This window comes from Alexandromys fortis, unplaced genomic scaffold, assembly GCF_014885135.2.
Source record: "Alexandromys fortis isolate MF-2015 unplaced genomic scaffold, M_Fortis_MF-2015_v1.1 scaffold_42, whole genome shotgun sequence".
NCBI classification, from domain to species: domain Eukaryota; kingdom Metazoa; phylum Chordata; class Mammalia; order Rodentia; family Cricetidae; genus Alexandromys; species Alexandromys fortis.
Window position 1 is genome coordinate 3,859,671 of NW_026067934.1, and position 24,135 is coordinate 3,883,805.

The 24,135-nt window shown below is 36.7% G+C and overlaps 1 protein-coding gene and 1 non-coding gene across 7 annotated transcripts in view; both read left to right on the forward strand.

The window, feature by feature from the left end:
* The window catches only part of Nrxn1 (neurexin 1), a 1,063,094-nt gene that overhangs the window by 728,170 nt on the left and 310,789 nt on the right, over window positions 1-24,135 (forward strand). For all 6 annotated transcript variants that reach the window (XM_050146062.1, XM_050146063.1, XM_050146064.1 and 3 more), the window contains one exon: window positions 6,327-6,508. In XM_050146062.1, the coding sequence (XP_050002019.1) occupies window positions 6,327-6,508 (182 nt within the window). The remainder of the gene's footprint in view (window positions 1-6,326; window positions 6,509-24,135) is intronic.
* Window positions 22,071-22,177, forward strand: LOC126504168 (U6 spliceosomal RNA). Its single transcript, XR_007592527.1, has one exon. It is a non-coding gene; the product is annotated as a U6 spliceosomal RNA (small nuclear RNA).

A 24,135-nucleotide genomic window follows, 5' to 3' on the forward strand; every position in this document is an offset into this window, starting at 1 on the left:
CAGAATCTTATTAAATAATGCCTTTTCCAAAAGAATTTGAGGTTCTTTTGAGAGGTCAGTGGATTCTTTAAGGTGCTTTATACATGGAATATTTAAAGTTGCCCTAACAAAGAGTCTTTACTTAACATGATTCGTCATGGGTTAATCATTGAAATTTTTGAAAGGACTAATAATTAGAGAAAAAGTTGGCAAATCTGATATTGGTTTATGTTAATTTTTTATTATTTATGTGGAGGGGGCCAAATCAATAAAGATATATTCTTACTACTGAATTTGGAATTTGAAATGGTAAGTGATACAGTGTAACTATGACTCCAAGAATGAACTGATCACTGAAATACTTGCCAGGGACATCAGGTTAAGAGAGCCTAGTTTCAGAAAGGAAAACAAACATTTGTTGTTCCCAGGGTTGCGAGTTTTGTGATTACTTTGCTTGATTTTGTTTTCAGTTTTAGATCATTTGTTTTTATTCCCAGTCATGGTTAAGACCAAGATACTCAAAAAAGTTCCTTGACTCTGAGTTTGAGCTTGGAAAAAAATTGTCTCTACGCCATAGTTCAAACTGTAGAACATAAGTATTCCTAGAGGGGATATTATCTAAATGACATGTTCAAGAAGAAAATAACAAGTACCTTTGAGAGGAAATTGGTTGTTCCAGGCTTCATAGCACAGGTCAGCAATTCTAGCTAGGTAGGAGGCTCAGACAACAAAATCACGGGTTCAAGGCCAGAGTAGTCTTCAGAGTGAATACAAGACAACCTGAGCAACTTAGTGTAACTCTGTGTCAAAATATAACGTGAAAACAAAACTGGGAATATAGTATGGTGTGAAGGCCCTTGCCTAGCGTATTCAGGCCTTAGGCTCAATCTTCGGTATGTTCAAAACACATGAAGATATTGCAAAATAGTGCCAAATGATCTGCTACTGCATAGACATTCTAAAAGAGCATTTCCTGGCTTGAATGTTCAACTATGTGTCCAACCACAACATGAGAGTCTATGTTTATGTGCACATATTATAGTATATGTACAGACATATAATTTGTATTTATTGTTTATGTTACAGTTTTAAGGAAACCCTTAACTGAGGCTTCACCGTCATCTCCTTTGCAAGGCACTGATAAGCCTTCCAAAATAGTTTTTAGTGTTTAGAATCCATTCCCTTATAATGCAGAGAAAACCAAGATGACTACTCAAATGAATTCTCTTGATAGGGTAGTCTTGGCTTTATAAAGTGCAATTGAACACCATTTATGCATTCCTCTGTTTGAAATGTCTAAATTGTACAATGAGTCTTTTCTGAGTTCTAATTAACTTGGCCTTACTGTTCTTGAAATGTTGCAGTGGAGGAGCGGTGGGCTACATTCCTAGCACCCGGCCGCCCCTGCTCCCACATGGCTAGCTTATGCCCAGAAATAAATACACGGAAACTGTATTCTTTTAAACACTGCTTGGCCCATTAGTTCCAGCCTCTTATTGGCTACCTCTCACATATTGATCTAACCCATTTCTAATAATCTGTGTAGCCCACAAGGAGGCTAACCAGTGAAGATCTTAACCTGCATCTGTCTGGAGTGGAAGAATCATGGCGGCTCCCTCAATCTGCTTCTTTTTCCCAGCATTCTGTTCTGTCTACTCTGCCTATCTAATTTTCTGTCCTATTAGGGCCAAGCAGTTTTCTTTATTAGTTAACCAATGAAAGCAACAGATAAGATACAAGACCCATCTCCATTATTGAAATTGTAGAGATGTCCATAGTTAACAGCCTAGACAACTTAGCTCTTGGTGACTTTCCTGAGTGCATGCCATGGTTGTAAAGAAGAATAACTCACAGACCTATTTACACTCCACAATATTACTTTATGCATTTCAGAGAAACACACATCACGTAAATGTTCACAAATGCCAAATTGTAAAATGTATGTATAGTACATTTGTGAACATATGCTTCTTTCAATAACATAGTGTTTCTGTGTCAGACAGTTCAAATGAACATATAGAATATTTATTAGAAAATCCTTTTTATTAGACAAATGTTTTAAGTTAATAGCAAGGCAAAGTTTCTTTATGACTTTATTGAAATGCATAATTGTTATTTGAATTATCTGGGATAAATAACTCCTGACTTCATACACATCATGGTAGCTCTCTGCCTGTTTGTTTGCTTGATAGTTTTGTTTGATGGAAACTTCTTACTGAGTAAGCACACATAATTCTTATTTTGAGATGTTGCTTGTCTGGGGTAGAGCTGAAGCTTGCGGGAGCTGGCTCACTGGATTACTTGTGTCGTTTGTAGGACCAAGTTTCTGACTGGCTTTTGAGCTGTGTGTCTGCACTCTCGCTGCTGTACCACTTGAGGGAATTCCAGTGCATGAGCAGAGAGGTTCTTCATAGCATTCACAGCTAACACTGTGATTTAAAGAAATCCAACAACTTATTTTCTTAATGCTCACTAGTTCCCGTTGACTTTACAACTTAAAGTTCTGAAATTACATACAACTGTCCATTTATGACAGGCTAATACCTCTGTCCAACCTAAATATGACACAGAGCTACCCAAGTAAGACCTTCATTATTAGGGGACTTTTTACTTTGGGTAGGTGTCTAGGCCAGTAGCTAACAATTTTATGTACCTGACTCTTTTTTGCTCTTTTTCCATATCGAAGGACCAATTACCCTCTTTTGCTCTCTAATCTGTTCATAAAAATGGAGTAAATGTGTTCATTGTCCCAAGTGTACCTTAGATACTTTAAGTATTTTCTAATGTAATGCAATCTTGCCTAAGCTTTTTATTCTTAAAAAAAGTTCTGTATTGAAAACCCAGTAGTGCTTTGATTTCATCATGTAATTTGTGTGAGCATGAATACTTTTACAATTATTTGGGAAGAGAATGATCTGTAATTATATGTTATATTGTTTTGTTTGTTTGTTTTTGTTTTGTTTTTGAGACAAGGTTTCTCTGTGTAGTTTTGGAGCCTGTCCTGAAGCTCACTCTGTAGACCAGGCTGGCCTCAAATTACAGAGATCTGCCTGACCTTGCCCCCTGAATACTGGGACTAAAGGCATGTGCCACAACTGAATGGCCTATGTTATTGTTTTTTAATATTGCATGTTTCACAATTTAGTGACTTTAGAGTTATTCTTAGACTCTTTTGTAATACATGGTGGTCCAGTGGTCTTTTTTTAAAAGCAATATTTGGGTCTAGGTTTTTCATTTCAAAGAATAAGTTCCATATGTCAAAATTCTCAACAAATTTAAATTAAGCAATAACGTATTAACATGCCTATAGGAAGAATAAAAGCTGTCATTTATTATTGTTTTAATTATCATCTGAGACCCTGAGAACTTTCTCTGGATAAAGCATTATACTGCTGTTACATTTAATGGAAACGTAATGACCCAAATATTTCAAGTTGGTTACAGAATTATAGGCCTTCAAACAATAACCTTTTATTCATGTACTTATGAGTTAGAAGCTAATCTTTTCAGAAGGTAATTGTATTATTGTGTGTGTAGCAAGGATCTGTAGCAACCAATAATCAAACAGTCCTGGGATTGCTGATTGGATTTCTTTTTCAGAGAGTTTTAGTAAATTTGGGGGATTCTATGAGCCTTGATGAAATAAAGTGAAAATGCTTCAGGAGGGGAAAGTTGAGAAAAGAGAGTAGGCAGGAAGAGAGTGTCCACCATGCAAACAACCATAAAACAAAAAAAGAAAAAGAAAAGAAAAGAAAGGAAGGAAGGGAGGGAGAGAGAGAGAGAGAGAGAGAGAGAGAGAGAGAGAGAGAGAGAGAGAGAGAGAGAGAGAGAGTATTGTAATTAAAGCCACTTATTCTGGGTCAGGAGTCTAGAAGCTGGGTTATAACTAGCTTTTCCACTTAACCAAATGTTTGATTTTAGGAAAGAAGCTAATTATTATAACTAAACTTCTTCAAATATAACAAAAAGACTTCATTCTGTATTGGAGGAATGAAGAAACAATCATGAAAATGATTTTTAAAAGTTTATTTTAGCCAGGTGTGATAGCTCATGCCATGATCCTAACACTTAGAAGGTAGAGGCAAGAGTTTGGAGCCAACCTGAGTAAAATCTTGTCTCAAAATAAAACAATAACAATGAAATAAACACATAAATAAGTAGTAAATAAATAAATATAAATGTTGCACCAGGAAGGGTAAGCTGATGTTATTTGCAACTTGGCTTCAATTGAATAATTCTGAAAGAGAACATCAAAATTCATATTTTAATTCTGAAATTTACCTTTATTTTGCAACATTCCTTATTTCATGTGAAATAATATTCATATACATTCAAGAACAAAGTGAATTAAAAAGGGAAAATAAATATTGTCTACACTAGTTATGGTTATATTATGTTATAGCACCTTCTTCTTATATTCCATTTTTATTGACATTCTTTACTGAGACAGTTAAAAAATTCTTAATAATCTTCAAAAATACTAAATAGCAAGTTGAAAACAGAACAATAGGCCTTACGAACTGCTTGCTTAGGAATATTAGTGAGCATGAACATCTGGGGAGAGAAATATAAAAGGTATATTAGTAACTTTTCTCATTGCTATGACAAAGCATAATCAGCTTAAGGAAGGCTTGCAGTATGACCCTATAGTCCATCAGGGTGGGGATGCAAAGCCAGAAGCATTTGTTGACATTTGTCTATGCTGGATCAAGAAACCAAGGGTTGACAGGAAGTGGAAGTAGGTTGTGAAACCTCAGAGACCACAGCTTCACTTCTTCTAGCAAAAATACATTCTAGAGGTTCCACAACCTTTCAAAATGGTCCCTGGGGACCAAATTTTCAAATCCATGAGACAATGGGAACTGTTTCACGTTCAAACCCCACCTAATAGGTGTCTCCCATTAGTCCTCCCTCCATTCTTCCCTCCTTCCCTTCCCTCCCTGCCTCCTCCTCTCTTCTCTTTCCTCCTGTCTCACTGGTGATGGAATATATTGCTTTGCATTTGCTGGGTGAGAACTTTACCATAAAACTCCTCAGACTTTTCTAAGACTGGATCTTACTAAGTTGGCCAGGTGAGGTGTGAATTGAGTCTGTGGTCCAGGCAGTCCTTGAACTTGTGATTTCTTTTTCATTTCAGTTTCACTAGTAGTTGGACACATAGGCAGATACCTTCAGATTCACCTTTATTCAGATTCTCTCTCTCTCTCTCTTCTCTCTCTCTCTCTCTCTCTCTCTCTCTCTCTCTCTCTCTCTCTCCTTCCTTGGAGTGTTTTTTTAATGGATTTTTCTGCCTTCATGTATGTGTGAGTGCTACATACATGTCTGGTGCCTTCAGAATTCAGAATAGAGCATTGGTCTTCCAGGAGCTGGAGTTATGGAATGTTATGAGCCATCATGTGGGTTCTAGGACTAGAACTTGGGTTCTCCACAAGAGCAACAAGAGCACTAAGACATCTTTTCTGTCTCTTTCTTTTCTCTTATATATTTTTTCTTCTGTTATCTCTTCCAAATCTTCCTCATGGGATTCCTGTGATCAATGAGAGACATTCTAGCAGTTAAATGAGACTCCCGTGCATTGAAACACTCTCTATGTGAACTTGATAATGCCCGCCATCTTCATCCTGTAGTACAATTTTGACCCTCATGACTGAGAGGATATATTATTCTCCATGCTGTAAGAGCAATGTTCACCTAGAGGAAGTGAAGGAGATGGGGGAATCTCTAGGATGCTGTGCTATTTCATAGCCACCAGACAGATGCTACCCATTAAGACCTGACTTCCATGGTGGCATGTGTTATATGTATTTGTTGACGGGACTTCTGGGGTTAATAACTGTTGATACATAAGTTATCTCGTGCCACATATGCGGAGACCCTTTACCCATAAATGTCTGATTTGAAGTCTATTGTTGCAGGTTGTTTCCCTGTGCTGTATGACCCTGTCACATCCGCATGCAGTCCTTGTTTTGAAAACAAGTTGATGTATGTTTCTGCTCCCTTCTCAAGCCTCCAGTCAATGTTTCCTACTAAACTATTTCTTAAAAACTGCCAGGATGAAATGAAAGCCCATTACATCCCATGCTTGTCCAATTCAATGGAGAAAACTGAAGCCTATTATTTGTTCTGGACACCTGCTGGTGGATTTAATGAGTGCATTAAACCTGAGTGACTACTCCATTTCTTTTAAAAACAACTCTGTCCTCTGTCTTGAGCAAGTTTCATTGATATCTATCATTTCCTTGCCTTAGTTTATGTATAAAGTGAACATTTTATTGCTGCATTAATACATGACATGGGAAACAGATTTGGTGTATGGATACTAATGGGACTTGTATTTTGTTTTACAGCTGGGACAACGTATATCTTTAGCAAAGGTGGTGGACAGATCACGTATAAGTGGCCTCCTAATGACCGGCCCAGCACACGAGCAGACAGGCTGGCCATAGGGTTTAGCACTGTTCAGAAGGAAGCAGTGTTGGTACGAGTGGACAGTTCCTCAGGCTTGGGTGACTATCTTGAACTGCACATAGTAAGTACTTTCTAAATAAGATTCAGAATTTGCTTTTCACCATTAACTTTATACATATCTGCATGTATGTATGTGTTTGTATATATGTTTGTATATCTATATATGTATATCTATAGAGGTATACACACTTAAATATTTCCCAAAGTATATTGTTACAGTAAATATGAATACGGAATGTAGCTACTAAACCTCAGTGCTACTGTTATTAACATGAAGTTCACAATAGGAAGAAAGTTATTTTTACTTTTAAGTCTGAAGTCATGTCAATTTTTTATTTGCAAAGACATTTGGCAGTGAATTTCTCGCTCTAGGAAGATTTTCAAAGTTAATAAAGTAAGATACTGCTCAGTAGCACTGTACCATCTGGCTGGAAGCAGGGCCTGCTGTATTGGTAGCATCCAAAGATCTGGATTCGGTAGTCTTACCTCTTTTCTTGCCAGAGCAAAAATTGTCTAAAGTTACATGGTGTGGGAGGAATGAAGAAGGAAACTTTAAGGATGTGAAAATTTCAGTTGGGGTTGTGAAAATGGCAAACATCATTGTTTCTGGGGCATTTTGCTCTAGCTTTGATAGCTGTCGGGAAAGTTCTGAGAAATGTTCCTTTTTTCGTCTCAGCTCTGCTGAACTGAACATACAAATTTAGCCAGCACACAGAAAATGGTAAATAATAGCTTATGAAAGAGATGCTTTCTTTTTAGTTTCCATAGCAGACTTTCAGGTTCAGACCCTTTTTTTTTTTTTTTTTGCAGTCCTACTTTTAAGGAATTACCAAGTGCAGTTGCAATTCTCCATTTCTTTGGTTCTCTGTATTACTTGTGTTAAAGAATGCACATGCTTTATCTGCTAAAAGATATTAGTATTTTTCTGTATTGCAGAACACAAACAGGAAAAGATGGCATCTTCAGAACTCTAGGTCTGAGGCATACATCAGCAGTACAGGGCTTGTATAATATGTGCAAGAGCCAGGGGTCCATCCCCAGCAACATTAAAAAACAAACCAGCTAACAAAAAGTGAAGGGATTTATGGCTAGAAACCAAATATGAGTGAATACATCCCATGTTCCTCTTTTTGGGTCTGGCTTACCTCACTCAGGATAGTGTTTTCTATTTCCATCCATTTTGCTGAACATAGCGGACAATGAGGACTACTGAGACCTCAAGAACAGTGGCAATAGGTTTTTGATCCTACTACACCTATTGGTTTAGTGGGAGCCTAGGCAGTTTGGATGCTCACCTTACTAGACCTAGATGGAGGTGGGTGGTCCTCGGACTTCTCACAGGGCAGGGAACCCTGATTGCTCTTTGGACTGACGAGGGAGGGGGACTTGATTGGGGGATGGGGAGGGAAAGGGGAGGCGGCTGGGGGGAAGAGACAGAAATCTTTAATAAATAAAAAAAATAAGTGAAGGGATTCTTGATTTAGCTAGAGTCCTCCTCTTCATGAAGTTTCATAGGCATTTCATTCTCTACTGTTTCTGTTTTATACTTGAGTATTGCCGATCATCTCAGTCTCTTGACAATGGAAATGTAACTTATTTTCTTTATGCTTACCTGGTCTATGTTCTGCCATTACCAAGTGCAAAATCTTCAAAGGACCTGTAGTAAGGTCAACATTTTCTTTGTTGGCCTTAGGCATAAGTCCTAAGATGGCTAGGAAAATAACAAATCACTATGCTACATCATCACAGATTGACAAGGTTTTAATTTGGAATGATTTTATTAATTTTTGCTTAATCTAATTCTTATATTAGATTTCCAGCATTTCCAATAAGCCAGCTGAAATTTCACCTTGACCACTAGAGCTGAATTCACTGTGAGGCTTAGGGGGCAAAAGTAAATAGAAAATAACACCTCAGCATAACAATTATTGACCCATTGTAAATTTCTACTCAGAATGCACTTGTCATAAGATGGCCACCCTCTGAAAGTAATTTCAGTTGCCTTTCAGCAAATACCTAACAATCAAAATGGAAAGCATTTTTGATTTTTATAGCATCATAAATAAATGATCAGTTGAGATAAACTTCTCAGGGCAGTCAGGAATCTTGCTGCTTTAAGTAATGTCAACTTTCAAAATATATTTTCTCAGCTCTGATTTAAGAGCTGTTCCAACTCAAAAATATATATAAATTAAAAAGAAGAAAAACAAGACCTTTGTCCTTCTAAGAGAAATTACTTATTGATCTGTAGCCAATTACGCTTTCATCCCGAGAAAGGTACTGCAATGATCACCCAGAAGTGGTAGGGGCTGTTATTGAATTACTCAAACTACCACTGTTTGTTTTTTGGAAAATTGGATTGGTCTACGGTGTTGACCATTTTTTCCAGTTCTGACCAACTGTAAGCTTAAGCTTTCTTAAAAGTAAAACCATGATATTTTCCATGTCTGCCCCAGTATGTGTCCTGCTTCCCATGGGCTTCTTTGCTTTTCTTTTCTACCAGATCTCCCCTTTAGGCCTTGCTAAGTCATTTATTTTAGATTCAATGCTTATCTCTACTGTGTGTGTTTGTGTGTGTGTGTGTGTGTGTGTGTGTGTGTGTGTGTGTGTGTGTAGGATTAGAAATCTTTAAACTTCCCTTGCCTACAGAGTCTGGCCTTAATTAAAGAATGGATATTATTGTTCTCAGTTTCCACTGTAAATCCCGAAATTCACCAAAGAAAAACCAATTTCACCATTCTGACCAAATTAAAGTAAGCTTCTATTAAAATATTAAATACTGGCCAAAATCGAATTTGGTCAGAACCACCACCTGGAAACTTTCCTGCTGAGTGGCCTCAAGGCAGGTATTGGCAGGGGTAAGAACAAAACCTGTAGGTGATCCTACCTTCCCATAAGTCTTCCTTGTTGTTTTCCAAGAACTACAACTCCCAGGATCCCAGAAAGTTATCTGGCCCTTGGGCAGGTGTTATCTTTAAAGAACTACAACTTCCAGAATCCTAGGAAGTTTCCTGGTCCCTGGGCTGGTGGGGGTTACAGGTTAATTTAGGGTCTAACACCACTACTGTCCTTTCAGGCATGCTGACTACTGTCTAAAGCCAGGGCCAAGTCTTAGTTCAATCCAACAACAACAACAACAACAAAAGCCCTCTCCCTCCATCTTGTTCATTGTCTTCTCAGCAAGCCCAGCCGCTAGAGCTCAATGTCATTCCTCTGGAAATGAGTCCCATGCAGTTAAATGATCTCAAAGTTGGGTTTTAGTTTGTTCTTCTTATTTTGCTGGTTTTAATAGTGAACTATACCTCTAATTACTTCTTACAACTGTACTCAGAAAAGAATAGAAAAAAAAAAAACGTAAGGGTAAAAATGGAAATCAAGAAGGTAGAAAAGCAAGAGAAGGGGAAAACCAAATAGAATAAATTTGCAAGGAGACATCTGCGAGGCTTTCCTTTTCACTGGATGTGTGAAGCACGGGAGGTGGCCTGGCTTTCGAGACAGATTGCCCTTCAATTGATCTAATACCTCTGCCTACTCATAACTGGGATTATAGCCAGCATGCTTGGCAACTATGCTTAATATTAATTATTAAGTTTGAGAATATTCAAGAGTTGTTTTATCTGATTATTAGGACAATTGTTGAGTTCATCTCGATTTTGCAAAATAATTTTTTTTGATGGGGGGGTCAGAAAGTTAAAAGTAAAGCAAGGTGTAAAATTTTATAATATTACTATACTGTGGTTTTGTTTATGAAAAATTTTAAGCTGACATGTATAACAGGTGACATGTATCTACATAAGATGTAGAAAGTTTGGTTACCCATTATTCTGTCAAGAAGTTTTATGTGAACTTTCCAAGTCAGCAGCATATAAACTATGTATGGATCTCATCTAAAAATCTTGTTCTGTCTTTAATTGATAGAGGCAATAAACACGAACATTGATTGCATCATTAAAAGATGCTCCATTCTTGCTAAAAAATGTATAATAGTTTCAATTAGCTAGCTCTAAAAGTTTGATTGGCATATAATTTCATTGAAAAATTGAATATTTGGCATGACTTATCTTCCCATATTTCAGAGTGATCAAGTTTGATTTCACTGGAAAATGTAATCACATTTAAATTTTGATTAACTGTGAACTTAAAAAATACAACTACTTGGGAAAAGTTCACTTTGAATCAGGTGTCCCAATTTTGATAGACTGATTTCTGTTATATTAATATAAACACCATCAATGTGAGTTCAAAGTCAGGTGGATTATTGATTCTAAAGATTTATGAGAAGTTAGAGGATTAGTGAAGATAGGAGTAAAGAACCATTAAAGAACAAATAAGTTAATTAAATATTGAAAATACTGACTCATAGAGTAAGAGTAAATCTTTAACTTTTCACTTGTCAAAAAGTCCTTTATAGATGGAATGTACTGTCCATCTAGCTGTGAAGATGTCATCTAGTCTCTTATTAAAAACATAGAAAAAGCATAATAATTTACAATAATTATTTTAAAGTGGACTGTATTTTAATTGATGCTAATTTATAAATATTTGATGAAGAATCCTTGGTTGTTTTAAGAATGCATGTGGTGAAACTTTTGTTGGGTGAATCACTTTTTTATCACATATTTTATCATGAATGCTTCTCTAGTTATTTCATATTTTTGTGACTTTCAGATAAACTTTATGATTTCATGGGATATGACTTTATAATAATGATGATAATTAATAAAATAAAGCTTTATGGAAACAAGGCTTGCTATCACTTTTGAAGCCTGTCCCATAGTGTTTATTGAACATCTAGTATGTCCCAGTTTTACATTAGGCTTTGTGGATATGAATAAGTTGACATTACTTAGATACTACACATACAAGCAGTGGACAAATCATTGTGTTTTTAAGACAAAACAATATAAAGTGATTTGCAAAGTGTTACATTATAAACATTCAGATTGGTAATGTTGAAGGCTTTTGGTCTGTTAAAATATTTTCTTAAGAACAATGAGCAAAACCACTCAAATAAGATTGATTTTTGTGAATTCCAAATTTTATCAGAGCTTGCATATAATATTGTCAGTATTACCACTTTCAGAAAAATCTCTTAAAGGTATCACTTTATAGGCCTTAACTGGAGGCCTCCCTTTTTATGGGAGAAAGCCAATGTAAATGAAGGTTCATCCCTTCCGTGGGTATTAAAGGTGCCTTAGTCTAACCAGGGAAGGTGGAAGAGAGGATGAGCGAGCAGCAATCCTTGAAACACTTTCATCTTGGGAGCATGAAAGTGCGCTGTGGACTCCATTAGTGAACTCTTGTACACGTTTGCCTTATGTAGTTCTGCTTTGTACTTTGCTGGGGTGGAGCTGCAGTTTGAAGTCAACCTCTTAATTGATTTTGATTTACAAATATACCTTTGATTAGCATTTTAGTATGCACTCAGAACATTGTATTTATAGTAAATATTAAAAGTCTCAAAATAACTTGTCAATATTGATTCATGCCTGACCTTTTTCATCTTTCTCTGTCTGTATCCATGTTACATGACTACAGGATGCTGCTGTTCTGACACTAAATCCAAAAACATCTTTTATAGGTCAATAATTATATATGGATGAATACTAATATAAACAAGATAAAACACAATTATTCCCCCACAAACTTTTTCTGAATTGAAATTATGCTCTATCTGAAATGTTCTTTTTAGCCAAAAGATGCACTTACTTGTAAGAGTTTCATGTTGCTGCATAATATTTAAATTCAACCCTTGAAGTCAAAATCAGTAGATATTTCACATGGTTTTGTTTTCTTGGTTCTTGTAGAAATTAATTAGAACACATGTAGCCAATTTAACTATAATTTTAAAAGACTGAAATAATGGCTTTTCACCATGTGTTGAAAATGTCTTGCCATCCAAGCTGCTGAGGTATGAAGGACACAATTATCTCTGGGGAAGATATGTGAACTGGTGCCCAAATTTCTATTGGCTATGAGGATTGCTAGTGCCAGATTGTGTTGAGGAAGAGCCAAGCTAATGGGTGCAATGCCCTCTCTTTTCTTTCTTTTCGGGAGTATCAAACTAAATTTAAAAAGTAAAGCAAGACATTTGTTTGTTTGTTAGTGGCCCAGTCTTACCACACATGTCCCTGTCAAATGTGAGGTTATGGAAAAATGTTAGCGCAAGGGGAACGTTTTTTCCTCCTTCCTTTTCTTTTCTTTTCTTTTCTTTTTTTTCTTTCTATTTTTTTTTTTTTTGGTTTGTTGTTTTTGTGTTTAAGGTTTGTTTTTATTGCTTGGTGTGTGTGTGTGTGCGTGTGTGTATGTGTATGTGTGAGTGTATAGCAAACATGTGGAGATCAGAGGGCAACTTGCCCCTCACTGTTGACTCTTGTGTTTATTTGGGTCCAAGAGATGGAATTCAGGCCCTTGAGCTTGGAAGTAAACACTTTTGGTTGCTATTTTAGTCATCATTCTAGTGCTATGAAGACACAGAGTGGTCTTCGCTACTTATAGAAAGAAAGATGTTATTGGGAGCTTGCTTACAGTTTCAGAGGGTGGGTTCATGACCATCATGGCATGTAGTATAGCAACATGCAGGTAGACATGATGCTGGAATAGTAACTAAGAGTTTACATGTTGAGACACTCACCATGAAACAGAGAGAGGGTCAAACAGAAGAGAGGAGAGAGAGAGAGAGAGAGAGAGAGAGAGAGAGAGAGAGAGAGAGAGAGAGAGAGAGAGAGAGAGCATAATCACCACTTTATCATTGACTGGGACACAGCTTCTCGTAATCCTTCCTAAATAATTGCACAATTGGGGATCAGACATTAAATATAGGAGCCTATAGAGGACCATTCTCATTCAAAGCACCACATGCCCTTAGTTATCTTGCAGACCTGTAACACCCCTATATTCATAACTTTCTGGCTTTGTTGACTATTTTTTAACCTCTTTTACTTTTTTGATTAGGAGTTGACACAAGCTTGTGTCCTTTTGATTCTTACAACTTGCATGTTTGGTTTACAGAAATTAATGCAGTTTCTTGTTTTTCTGAGCAACCAGTAGTTCCCTTTCTTGAGCTAGTCTTTTAAATTAGTCTCTAGCATTTTCTCTCTTCTGAAATTCTGTTGTAAAGTTTAAAGAATGAGATGGAAGGAAGTGAATTCTACCAGTACTTCCTCAGGCCGTGTTTATCACTTAGACGTTTGTAGGGCACCACCACTTCTCAGTTGTTCCCCTATCTCCACTCTGAATACTTTCCAGTCTGTTCAGGTTGGTTAGTTGGTTAAATTAATTCTTTGATATCATTAGTTCCTAAATTTGCCTCTTTTTTTGTCAGTCCTCTATCAAAAAGAAAGAAATATAAATGTACAGATGACTCCCACCTATCAGAGAAGGCAAGTTCTCTCCTCTGCTTTCCCTTTCTGAGTCCATCTACCACATCTCCCTTCCTGTTCCTCTAGTCCAATGAAATGCACTAACCCATTTTTAAAAATTGCTTTTCCTGTACTGGTTTTAATGATCTCCAAATTCTTTCTTCCTATTATTGTTTAGTAGGTGAATCTTACTCACCAAGGCTTCTGTTCCTATGCTCAGGGTTTCCACAGTTGCCCCTGCAATATTCTCACCCCCTTGTCTAATTGGAAATGTTATGATATCGTTGGAAAAGTGGGGTAAGAAGCCCAGGATATTACCTATCAGAGAGAATTTGGTCCACAGACTGCCCTTTGCTGTGATTGCTTTTCTTCCCTATGTGTGGCTTTGTAGCGAGTCTCCAGCTGCTTTATGAGTTGCCTTCAAATGTTCTGGGATTTAGCAGTGGTAAATTGCTTAACTGTTTTCTTGTGCCCAGTTTCCAACCCAAGATTATCTTGTTAGATTCTTTTAACCACTGAAAACTCCTTCCTTTCTTCTGTAATTAAATTACAAAAGAACTCTACCCCCTAGAAACTTTTCTCTAGGCTAATTTAAGATAGCATAATGGGCCACCTAAAATGCAATTTCTGTTGTAGATGACTGGTTATTTTATATAATAGTTTTCTCCATTTAACAACTTAAAACACTTTGGTTACTATACAGTTACCATGAAAAGTAATAGTTAAAAATGCCCGTGCGATGTGTGGTATGTTCATTCTTGTAATCCTGTCTGTGTTTTCCAGAGAGAAATTATGAGCCACTATTAAAATATATGCAAATAGGTTATTAAGGATGCAAGCTGTGCAAACACAATATAGATTGATAGAAAAGAAATGAAGTCACTGCTTGGGGCTTAATAACTATTTTGAGGGATGCATAGTGAATAAGAGGTCATTTTCACACTGATAGGAAAATGCCCTTTGTTGCACAAAAAGCATGGAAACCCAAAAGCGAAATGCACAGTAGTCATATTTTTAAAAATGCAAACAGCATAGCAAACAGGTCTGCCAAAGAATAGACAACAAGAGGATGGCTATGCTATGCATCCGAATCTTACTGATACTGACACTGGGCCATGCCAAATATAAACAGTTTATTTTACCCTGTAAACCAAGCTGGCCTGAAACTCACTGAGATCCACCTGCCTCTGCCTCCTGAGTGCTGGGATTGAAAGCATGTCCCACCACCACCTGGCCTGAACGGTTTATTTCAGCAAAGGAAATAACCAAGGAGTGCTTCTGTTAACAACAGGCACCAATAAGTCAACTTATAAGCTGGCAAGGAGAATTAGATACAGTTTTTATGATCCATAAAAGATTATTTTACTGGAAACATGCACGTTAGGGTCATGATATGTAACTTATGACATCTTAGAAACTTTCTATGAGAATCAATCTATCAGAACTGAGGATTTGCTATCAAAAACACCAAGGATTTTGCCCTCCTGAAAACCAGCTGAAGAAGCTGCCCATTCTTCCTGTCAGATTAGCCCAGTCTGATGAGGGAATTTCTGTTGCTTTAGGAGAACATAATACAACTAGGTTTCTATGGAGACACCTTAAAGGTGCGTTCTTCCTATCAAGAAATATAATTTCCGCCCTGTACCTATTTCATTAAACCTTCCTGCCCAATCAAAAACAGAAATATAAAATTGATAAACAAAAATATTCTTTGGTAAAGGAAATAAAATGTAGCCAAGTACAAATGATTAGGCTCTGAAGACAGATCTAAGCATTCTCGAACACTCTCTCTTGAGCTTTAGTTATCACATACTTACTGCTCACTTGTGAACACGTCCATAGTCCTGACTTTTCTCTCTCCTCCTCTCATCCCATGTTGCTGTTTCTATCTGCTTACCCATCTCCACGTGGATGTGTCAGAGGCATCTCAGACATAGCTCACTAGAGATCAGTCTCACCATCTTCCAGCTGAATGCCCAGCATTTTATCATTGATAGAAACCTTGCTGTATTTGCAGTGTGCTTGTACTTATAACCAATCAGGTTCTTACTGACCCCCTCAAATATCTCTCAGTTAGCACTATCCAATTGAAATAAATGTAAGCTATGTGTGGAACTTCACATTTTTTAGTGGTAACATTACAGAAGTAAGAGTAAATATAAAATTGATTTTAATAATTAAATTAACTTTGGTATCTCTTAACTCATTTATAAGTTATAATTTTAAATCTCATCTAATATAAATTTTTACTTACACCTCTCAGTTCAGACTCTAAGTTTTTTTTATCACAAATAATTTTATAAAATTTACAGTCATAGGTACTCTGACTTGTTTATTCTAAGCATACTTAAAATTCTTCATAGTTGAATATTATAGTAATTAAAAATTTATGTGTAAATAAGTTTAAATTAGATACGGTTTGAAGTTAGATCCTCAGTGCCATTAGCCATGTCTCGGATGAGTACTGGGCTGGAAGTTGTCAGTTTAGAATGTAGCTCTCTGTGTCTCGTACACTGCTGCAGTTTGATTACCTCTTCGGAACTCTTGCAATAGCCTTTACAGAGTTTCACTTCCTTCAAAGTACACTGAGAACCTTAGTGTCTTATTCACGTTTTGGACGTTCTATATCATTGGCTATCATATTTGCTGTTAAAACATACCTGACTAATATTATCCCCTCATAGCAGTGAAAGGCTCTTAGTTTATGATAGAAATCAGTGAGACAGTGGTACCCGTATAGTCACGCTATCTGGAATTCTGCCCAAACTCCCACTAATCTGTCCTCCCGCTGCAGGGCTGCATTTCAACTGCACCTGGCAACAAAGCCGACCAGAGAGGCCATGATTGTATATGACATTGTTTGACAATGCTTACTTAATGAGAAAAAAATGATTGTTTATTTATCAAAATTATACACTAAGACATTTGGGGATTTATTTTCTAAGATAAAGCAAAAATTAATCCCTGGAAAGAACACCAACAAACACATCCTTTCTACTCTTTTGTAGTCCTCACAGTTTCTTTGGAAATTTTCTGGGCCGGGACAGTTTGGGAATTAGTTCAAGTTGCTTGGTTCTTTTTTCCCTTCTACCATGGTCAGTACTGGTGATTGAACCAAGGGCATGGCATATGCTAGACCCTACCACTGGGTTTTACTAAGTTGGCCACGCAAGCCTTGAGCTTGGCATCTTCCTGCCTCAGACTCCTCTTAGCTGGGATTACAGGTCTGCACTACCAGGCCTGGCATGCATTTTTACACTTTGATGTTTGATTCTTTTATTCATGTTGAACAGAATGGTGTTGAGCAGTAATAAGTGTTGTTGTACTAAAGAGTTCCACAATAGCCTGGAATGGAGTATAACAAAGGTTTATTTATTTGGGGATAAACTCACAGTAAGGGTAGCGATCTGCAGTCCTCTCTGTGCACTGGGAACTGGAATTGAATCCAGCAGCTAAGAAGGCCACCCACACTTTTCATCTGCCTTTATAGTACATGAGACCACTCCCAAAGTGGGCTGGCATCTTAAAGACCATTGGGAGAAGAAGTTCCCACCGCACCTTCCTCTTTTGTTTAAATAAAAGATTTCTAAGGCTAATACAAAACTATATACAATAAGAGCAAATATCAAGTATAGTACAGTGAAAAGAAGAGGCAAACACATAAGTAAAAATTAGAAATATAACCAACACGAACAACATCAAACAAAAACATATGCTAAATGTTTCAATAGTTATACTATCCCAAAAAGTATAAGTCTTATATTAAAAATGGCTTGGCTAAGTCACAAGAGGACAGTACCTATGACTATAAAGTCTTCAACCCCATTGCAGGGCAGTATCTTAAAGGCCATTGACTGAAGGAGTTTCCATAAGAAATAAGCAGCCCCTTGACAGAACTCAGGCTGAGCCTTGAACGTGGTAAATAATCAACCAATAGCAATGGAAGCAGTTTAGGATTCTAGAAGTTCTACCAACTTAGTTCTGCCAACTTTAACTCCAAGTACTTGGTACTCCAGAGGTCACAAGTATTGTCTCCTAAATAGGTCTTTATTTTCAGGCAAAAAAAAATGATTTTAGAATTATTTCTTAACCTGCTTATAAAAAGAACCATTGGCCTTTATTACAAATAATAATAAATCCAAACTACTTAGCAGGTCCAATGAAGGTATAATCAGGACTTATCTGCCTCATCCCATCCTAATTCACATGACCTTTGTCCCATTTTTTAAGTGCTTATGTGCCAAGCACCTTCTGGTACACTGAATGTACAGAATCAAATGAAGCATGACTTCTGGCAAACAGTATCTTAGAATTGTCCATTGTCCTGGCATATCAGGCACAGTATGTAGGTATGTGGTCTGCAGAACCTGGTGCAGAACCAACCACAACATAATGGTTTTCGAAACCATAAAATTGTCTTTCAATATGTGACATCATAAAATTATTGATGATTTCATAAGTATTCTAAACCCATAAAATACCCTTTGAAACTCTTCCACCAAAGAAAATAAACTACAACCCTTATTTAGTTACTGAGAAATGCATCTTCCAATCACAAAGCTACAAAGTCAGGGTCAAATTTACCTAGCCCGGCACCTATGTACCTGAGTTAATCCAGCTCCCATGAAGCATATGTCTGCCATGACCCAGATGAAAGTGCCAAAGCTCATCCATCCCAGTGAGGCCAACCACAGCAAATCTGTCTTTGGTCTCTTCAAGGTATTTGTATGAAGTCAAGCAACCCTGTTTTAGTGCAGCAGAGCATAGAGTCTCCTGAGTATTCCAGACTTCTGCAACACAGGATTTGTGTCTAGTGAATGGGAACAAAAAGTTATCTCACCCACTTTCTTCATATCCTGTAGCCATTGGTGTGATTTCTATAGGATATGTCTCATTTAAAAAAAGCCAGAAGAACACAGTTATATATTTGTAGCATTAGTGACAGTTAAAATCGTAATTCTAAGGTGTCTTTGTTCGTGTCAATTCCTCTTCCCTCTTTTCCGTGTCTGCTCTCCCAACATGTTTTTCAATTTTAGATTTTTACAAAACATATATTTATACATATATATTTGTAAAGCCTTACTTTGTCCCCTATAACAAAACTAACTGTATTGTTCTTGTTATAGAGACAACTGTTTTTAATCTTTTTCCTATATACAATCTAATTCTATATAGCTTATTGTACTATTTTATATGTACTCCTAACTCCTTAAATTGTGAACATATGTAATATATTTATATATATACATATAATAAACAGCTATACACTTGTATATGCTAACATCATGCTTAGTATATAATACAGTTACTGATAAAGGAAGGAAGGCACCATTAGTGACAGAACATGGGTAAGCTCCTTTGTTCCTTCCCTATGGCTGCCGTTCTCCTCTGATCTCCGACTGGTAGTTTTCCATTGTAGTACAAGTAAGTCTCACTCCATATTGCTCTCCTTTGAGCACAGTATGAGGCAGACTCCCAAAGGAGAATGCTACAAGTAAGTACTGCTCAGCTGGGACTCTTCAGTTCCAACCCACCGAAGCCCTGAGTGCTCCAAATCTGTTATAACATTACTCATTAGCCACATGGCACTGTGCCCCTGCCCGATGTTTGTGATCAGAGCCATGCTAGGCAAGTGTTCTACCTCTTAGCTAAGTGTAGGAATTCAACCATGTATCATCAAACACTACTCCTGTATTTTTCTCTACTTTTGTAAACCTCCAATGTTGGGTTAAATAATTAATGTGAACTCAATTCTCAGATTGTTGTGTATTATAGTTTTAAATTTAGGTATATTAAGTGCTTGAAGGTATTTACTCTAAGTAAAGCTAAAGTCCCCTTCTGAAATCATGCTTACCTGATTCATTTTCTTATTAAGAATAATAACTAAGCAATACTATTAGCATGTATATATAGTGTTTATCGATTTAATCATTTTTATAAAAATTATATTTCACTTAATATTATCAGTAATCCACCAAAGGAAGAACTATTATCTCAATTTTACAGACATGTGATTGCATTTTAAAATAAATTGCCCAGTATTGCAAAACTAATAAATAATTCCCTAGATTTGAATCAATTCTATATGACTTAAAAACTCATTTTCCTTTAGTACAAGAGAAAATCTGAGACTATCTCAGCCTCTTTCCCCAGTCATCCTATAACTTAAATACCAATTAAGAGACTGGGTTTATGGTGTGTTATGTCAAGAGATTCCTTCATCGTGGTGGAGATGGAAATTCTGAGTCTTTTAACATAACCGCACTACAATACAAAGAATATGACACCGTATGTCATAGTTAGAAGCCAAATCCACTTATTGAACAGAATTCTAGCTGTCTGCTAATTTTTAAGTGAAGCTTACATATTGGCCTAAATTACATTGCTTTATGTGAAAATGAATATAAAAATTGCCTACATGGTTCTGATCATTATGCCTGTAGTCTCAACTTTCAGTCTTTCTCCAGGCTCTAATACTGCTGGATGCATGAAATGATTGACCTTTAAAACAAACCATTTTATATTTGAGACTGGATAGAACCTGAGTGTATTTAAGCATGTAAATGAGAAGGGAAAGGGGAAGTGGGGATATGTTATGTCATGGTTCTTGCTGATTGGACGTTTTTCTGACAGAGGTATACAAAGAAAAAGATATGCCATCCTTCTCATTATTGTTAATTAGCAAGGAATGCAGGCCTTGGGGGTTCCAATGCCACAGGGCATCAGTTGAGAAATGGGGTTGAAATTTCAGTGGAAAAATGGACTGAGGTCAGACAGCTACTGCATGGGTTTCGGAACTGAGTTCATTTGCTCTTTTTAACTACAGGCATTGGAAAGACATTTCCACATTGTGGAAAGGAAAAGAGCATACATCCTCGGCCTCTTCTTGGAGCCTAAGTCAGACAGATTATGTAATTGTCCATCGCAGATAATGTTGGCTAAATGAAGTGACAGGGGACATACTTGTTATTTGAAATTGCTATGTGCATGCTATTCATCATTATGCGAGAAAATAATCAATGGTTGCGCAATTTCCTAGTTTTGGGTGAATTTCTTTCATTATCCATAGACTATATTTCCATTATTTAAGTGCTCCTTTTATTTGCTGACATTTTTGTTGTTGCATTTTTCAAACTCTCTAGACATAAACTGGATTCAGTAGAGTAGTGAAGCACAGATCTGGGTCTGTAAGGCCAATAATATTTTACAGCAGGCTGTTCAGAAAGAATTGAATTTTATTTGTTACCTTATGGATGAGAGACTCTATTTGCTTTTCAGAACAACTCATACATTAATAAATATTATTTCTAGATCATAAAATGCTCATTGAAATTTAGATAATACACCAGTGATGAGAATAGAAGTTAAAAGCTGCATAGAATGTACTGCCTTTACTGTGCTGTGTGAATTCGACTCTTACATGGTATGCATCTGTTTCTTTTCTACGCATGCACAATTAGCTTTATATATGCACACACGTGAACATTGATGAGAAAGATAAACTTTTATGTTTTATCTCATACTATTTTATAATATCATTGTTTTTCTTTGCTATATTTTGGATACTATTTACATTTTAGATAACACAATCTATTTTCCTCATAATGTCCTATTGTTTTTCTAAGCAAAACTATTTATTGAACCATTTTTCTAATGATGGATGTATATACTGTTTTAGAATATTATTATATCAAATAATTTAATACTGCAAATGGGATCAACACATCAACTTTTATAGTTTTATCCTTTTACATGAATTCAGGAATCAAAATCTGGTCCTCTTGCTCGTGAAACATGTCCTTCACCTCCTCAACCAGCTCCTTAGCCACATGTGTTTTCTTTTTAATGCAATTTGGCATCATTATTTCTTAAATATTGATCTATAAATAATGTGTTAGTTTGTGGAATATTTGATTTGAGATTGTCTCTACTTTCAGCCTTGTAGAAATGATACCAACCCCCTTTTAACTATGGTCACACACGTTTCTCCCTTCCTGGCCATATTCCAAGAGCAGCAATGGTCTTATTAGGTAGCAATTCTATCAACCTTGTGGTTCTTTTCAGTACTGGGAAAAGGAGACCAGCAAGAGATTAGTGTCCCAGTGAGAACCAGGGCTGTTTTGGTACACACCTCTCTGTTCTTCACCTTTCTCGCATTCTATAGTTCTTAATTTTACAGTTAGTCACTTCCTATTTCCTTGTTGTGCCTTCAGGATGCACATCATCAGTGGAGTGGGACAAGCTTCTAAATAATCTATAGTCGTGCTCGCTTCGGCAGCACATATACTAAAATTGGAACGATACAGAGAAGATTAGCATGGCCCCTGCGCAAGGATGACACGCAAATTCGTAAATAATCTATAGTCTCGGCATTATTGTGGTTAATAATATAAGGGACAGAGCAATAACAGATGTATTCTACTGCGAAACATCTAGAAAGCGATGGATGGCCATCTCTTGGTCACCCATTTGAACAACAAAGCTCTTGCTTGCAAAGAGTAGATTACATACAGAGGGTCAATCGTTCAATTTTCAACATTTCTTATAAAATTAAAAGGAAGTAAGACAGGCTAAAAGATATACCATGCTCCGTCAGTTTTCCAGTTTCTTTCAGTCCGCTTGTAAGAATCTTTAAGAGCATTTTCAGTAGTTTTATAATTGTTTTTTTAGTGATTTGTGAATAAAATTTAAACACATGAAGCATAACTAAAACTGTAGGTTTTTTTTTACCTTAAAAATTGTCATCAAGGTATTATAGTTGTGGGTTTGAGAATGAAAAGTAAAAGTTAAAATGTGTAAGTAGACTTTCTGTGTAATATAAGATGTTCACTGTAGACTTTGATGGTTGCTGAGAATCTTGAAGTGCCATTGCTGGCTCATGTATCGTATTCACTAACATATTTAATAGCAGAACAGATGTAACTTTTTATGGCAGCACATGGTACTGAGCAGCAGGGAGTTCCATTTGACACGTCAGTTTTTATTTTATTTCTTTATCCCCCAAACCTTCGCTAATAACCCCAGATCTGTATGCTTTGATTTGTTAGGCAGAAAGCAGATAAGAAGGACCCTGCTCTCTGCTCTTTATTTCCCACATATTGTTTGCCTTCAGGATACAAATCCCATGGGATTCTAAAGTGTGAAAAGCAGGTGAGATTGAGGAAAACACAAAACACAGATAACTATGCAGGTTCCAAATACAAGTGAATAGAGTTCCAACTTCAAAGATGTTCTGAAGGTAGCCATGTGGCAATATAAATTTAATAAAAATTTCTGCCAGGTCCTTAACAGGAACCATCTTTGTGGTAAGCAGGGTTATTAACTGTAAAGCTTTGTGTACGTATCTTCTGGTTGGCTTGCTTAACCAGCAACTTGTCAGCACAGATGCCCAAGGGAGGCCGAGGGTGTTTGGTATTGCAAGATTTGCTCCCAAGAGATCAATTCTTTGGAGGTTTCCAGAAGCTATTTTCCAACCCTTTAATTGCTTATGTCTGGGAAAAAAAAACCAACAAACCACACCTGATAACTGTTCTAAAGCTAAAATAAGATAACTGTCTTGCAAATTTATTTTGAGTGTCACAGAAATATGTAGAACTGGTAACAGGCTACTGTAAATAGGTTTTTAACAAAGATCCAGTACAGCTATAATGAAAATTATAAAAGAGTAGAAATTGGATACATTCTATTGAAGTTGAAGGATTTCTCTGCTTTGTGTCTTGAGGAATTATGCCAGCCTGGAATCTAGAATTTGAAAAGGCTTGTTTCAAATCTCATGAAATCTTCTCATGCAATTATCCGAATGTAGAGAAGACGTTACAGTTTGATGAGCTCTGCGTGTTTCTGACCATTTTCTTTCAAAGGATTTGCCTAATTCTACCAGGATTTGTTTAAGCATTATGGTGTTAGTCTTTTCCTGGCACAAAGATCAACAGATACAATCTGCTCGTGTCTCAAGAATCTGCATCAAATCAGAGACCGAACTGAAACCTTCTGGGTTTGTGCAAGTAAAAGACTGGAAGACAGAGTGTTTTCCCACTTCCAAACCTCTTGGTGATTGCAAACCACTAGCATGTGGCCAAGGAGCCGGTCAGAGTAACTTTCTATGAACACTACCAATAATTCACCCTAATCCTGACTGTAATAAAACATTCTTAAACAAGTCATTTGGACATCTGTTTTCTGCTCAGTTAGAAAGAGAAGCAGGAATATCATCATATGGAGGCATTAGCATGAGAGAGAAACAAACTCTTGGTGGAACCTTGCTTCCCATTTCATACTTGGGATAGAGGTACCACAACAATCATCATTTTACATGTGATTTTGTTAT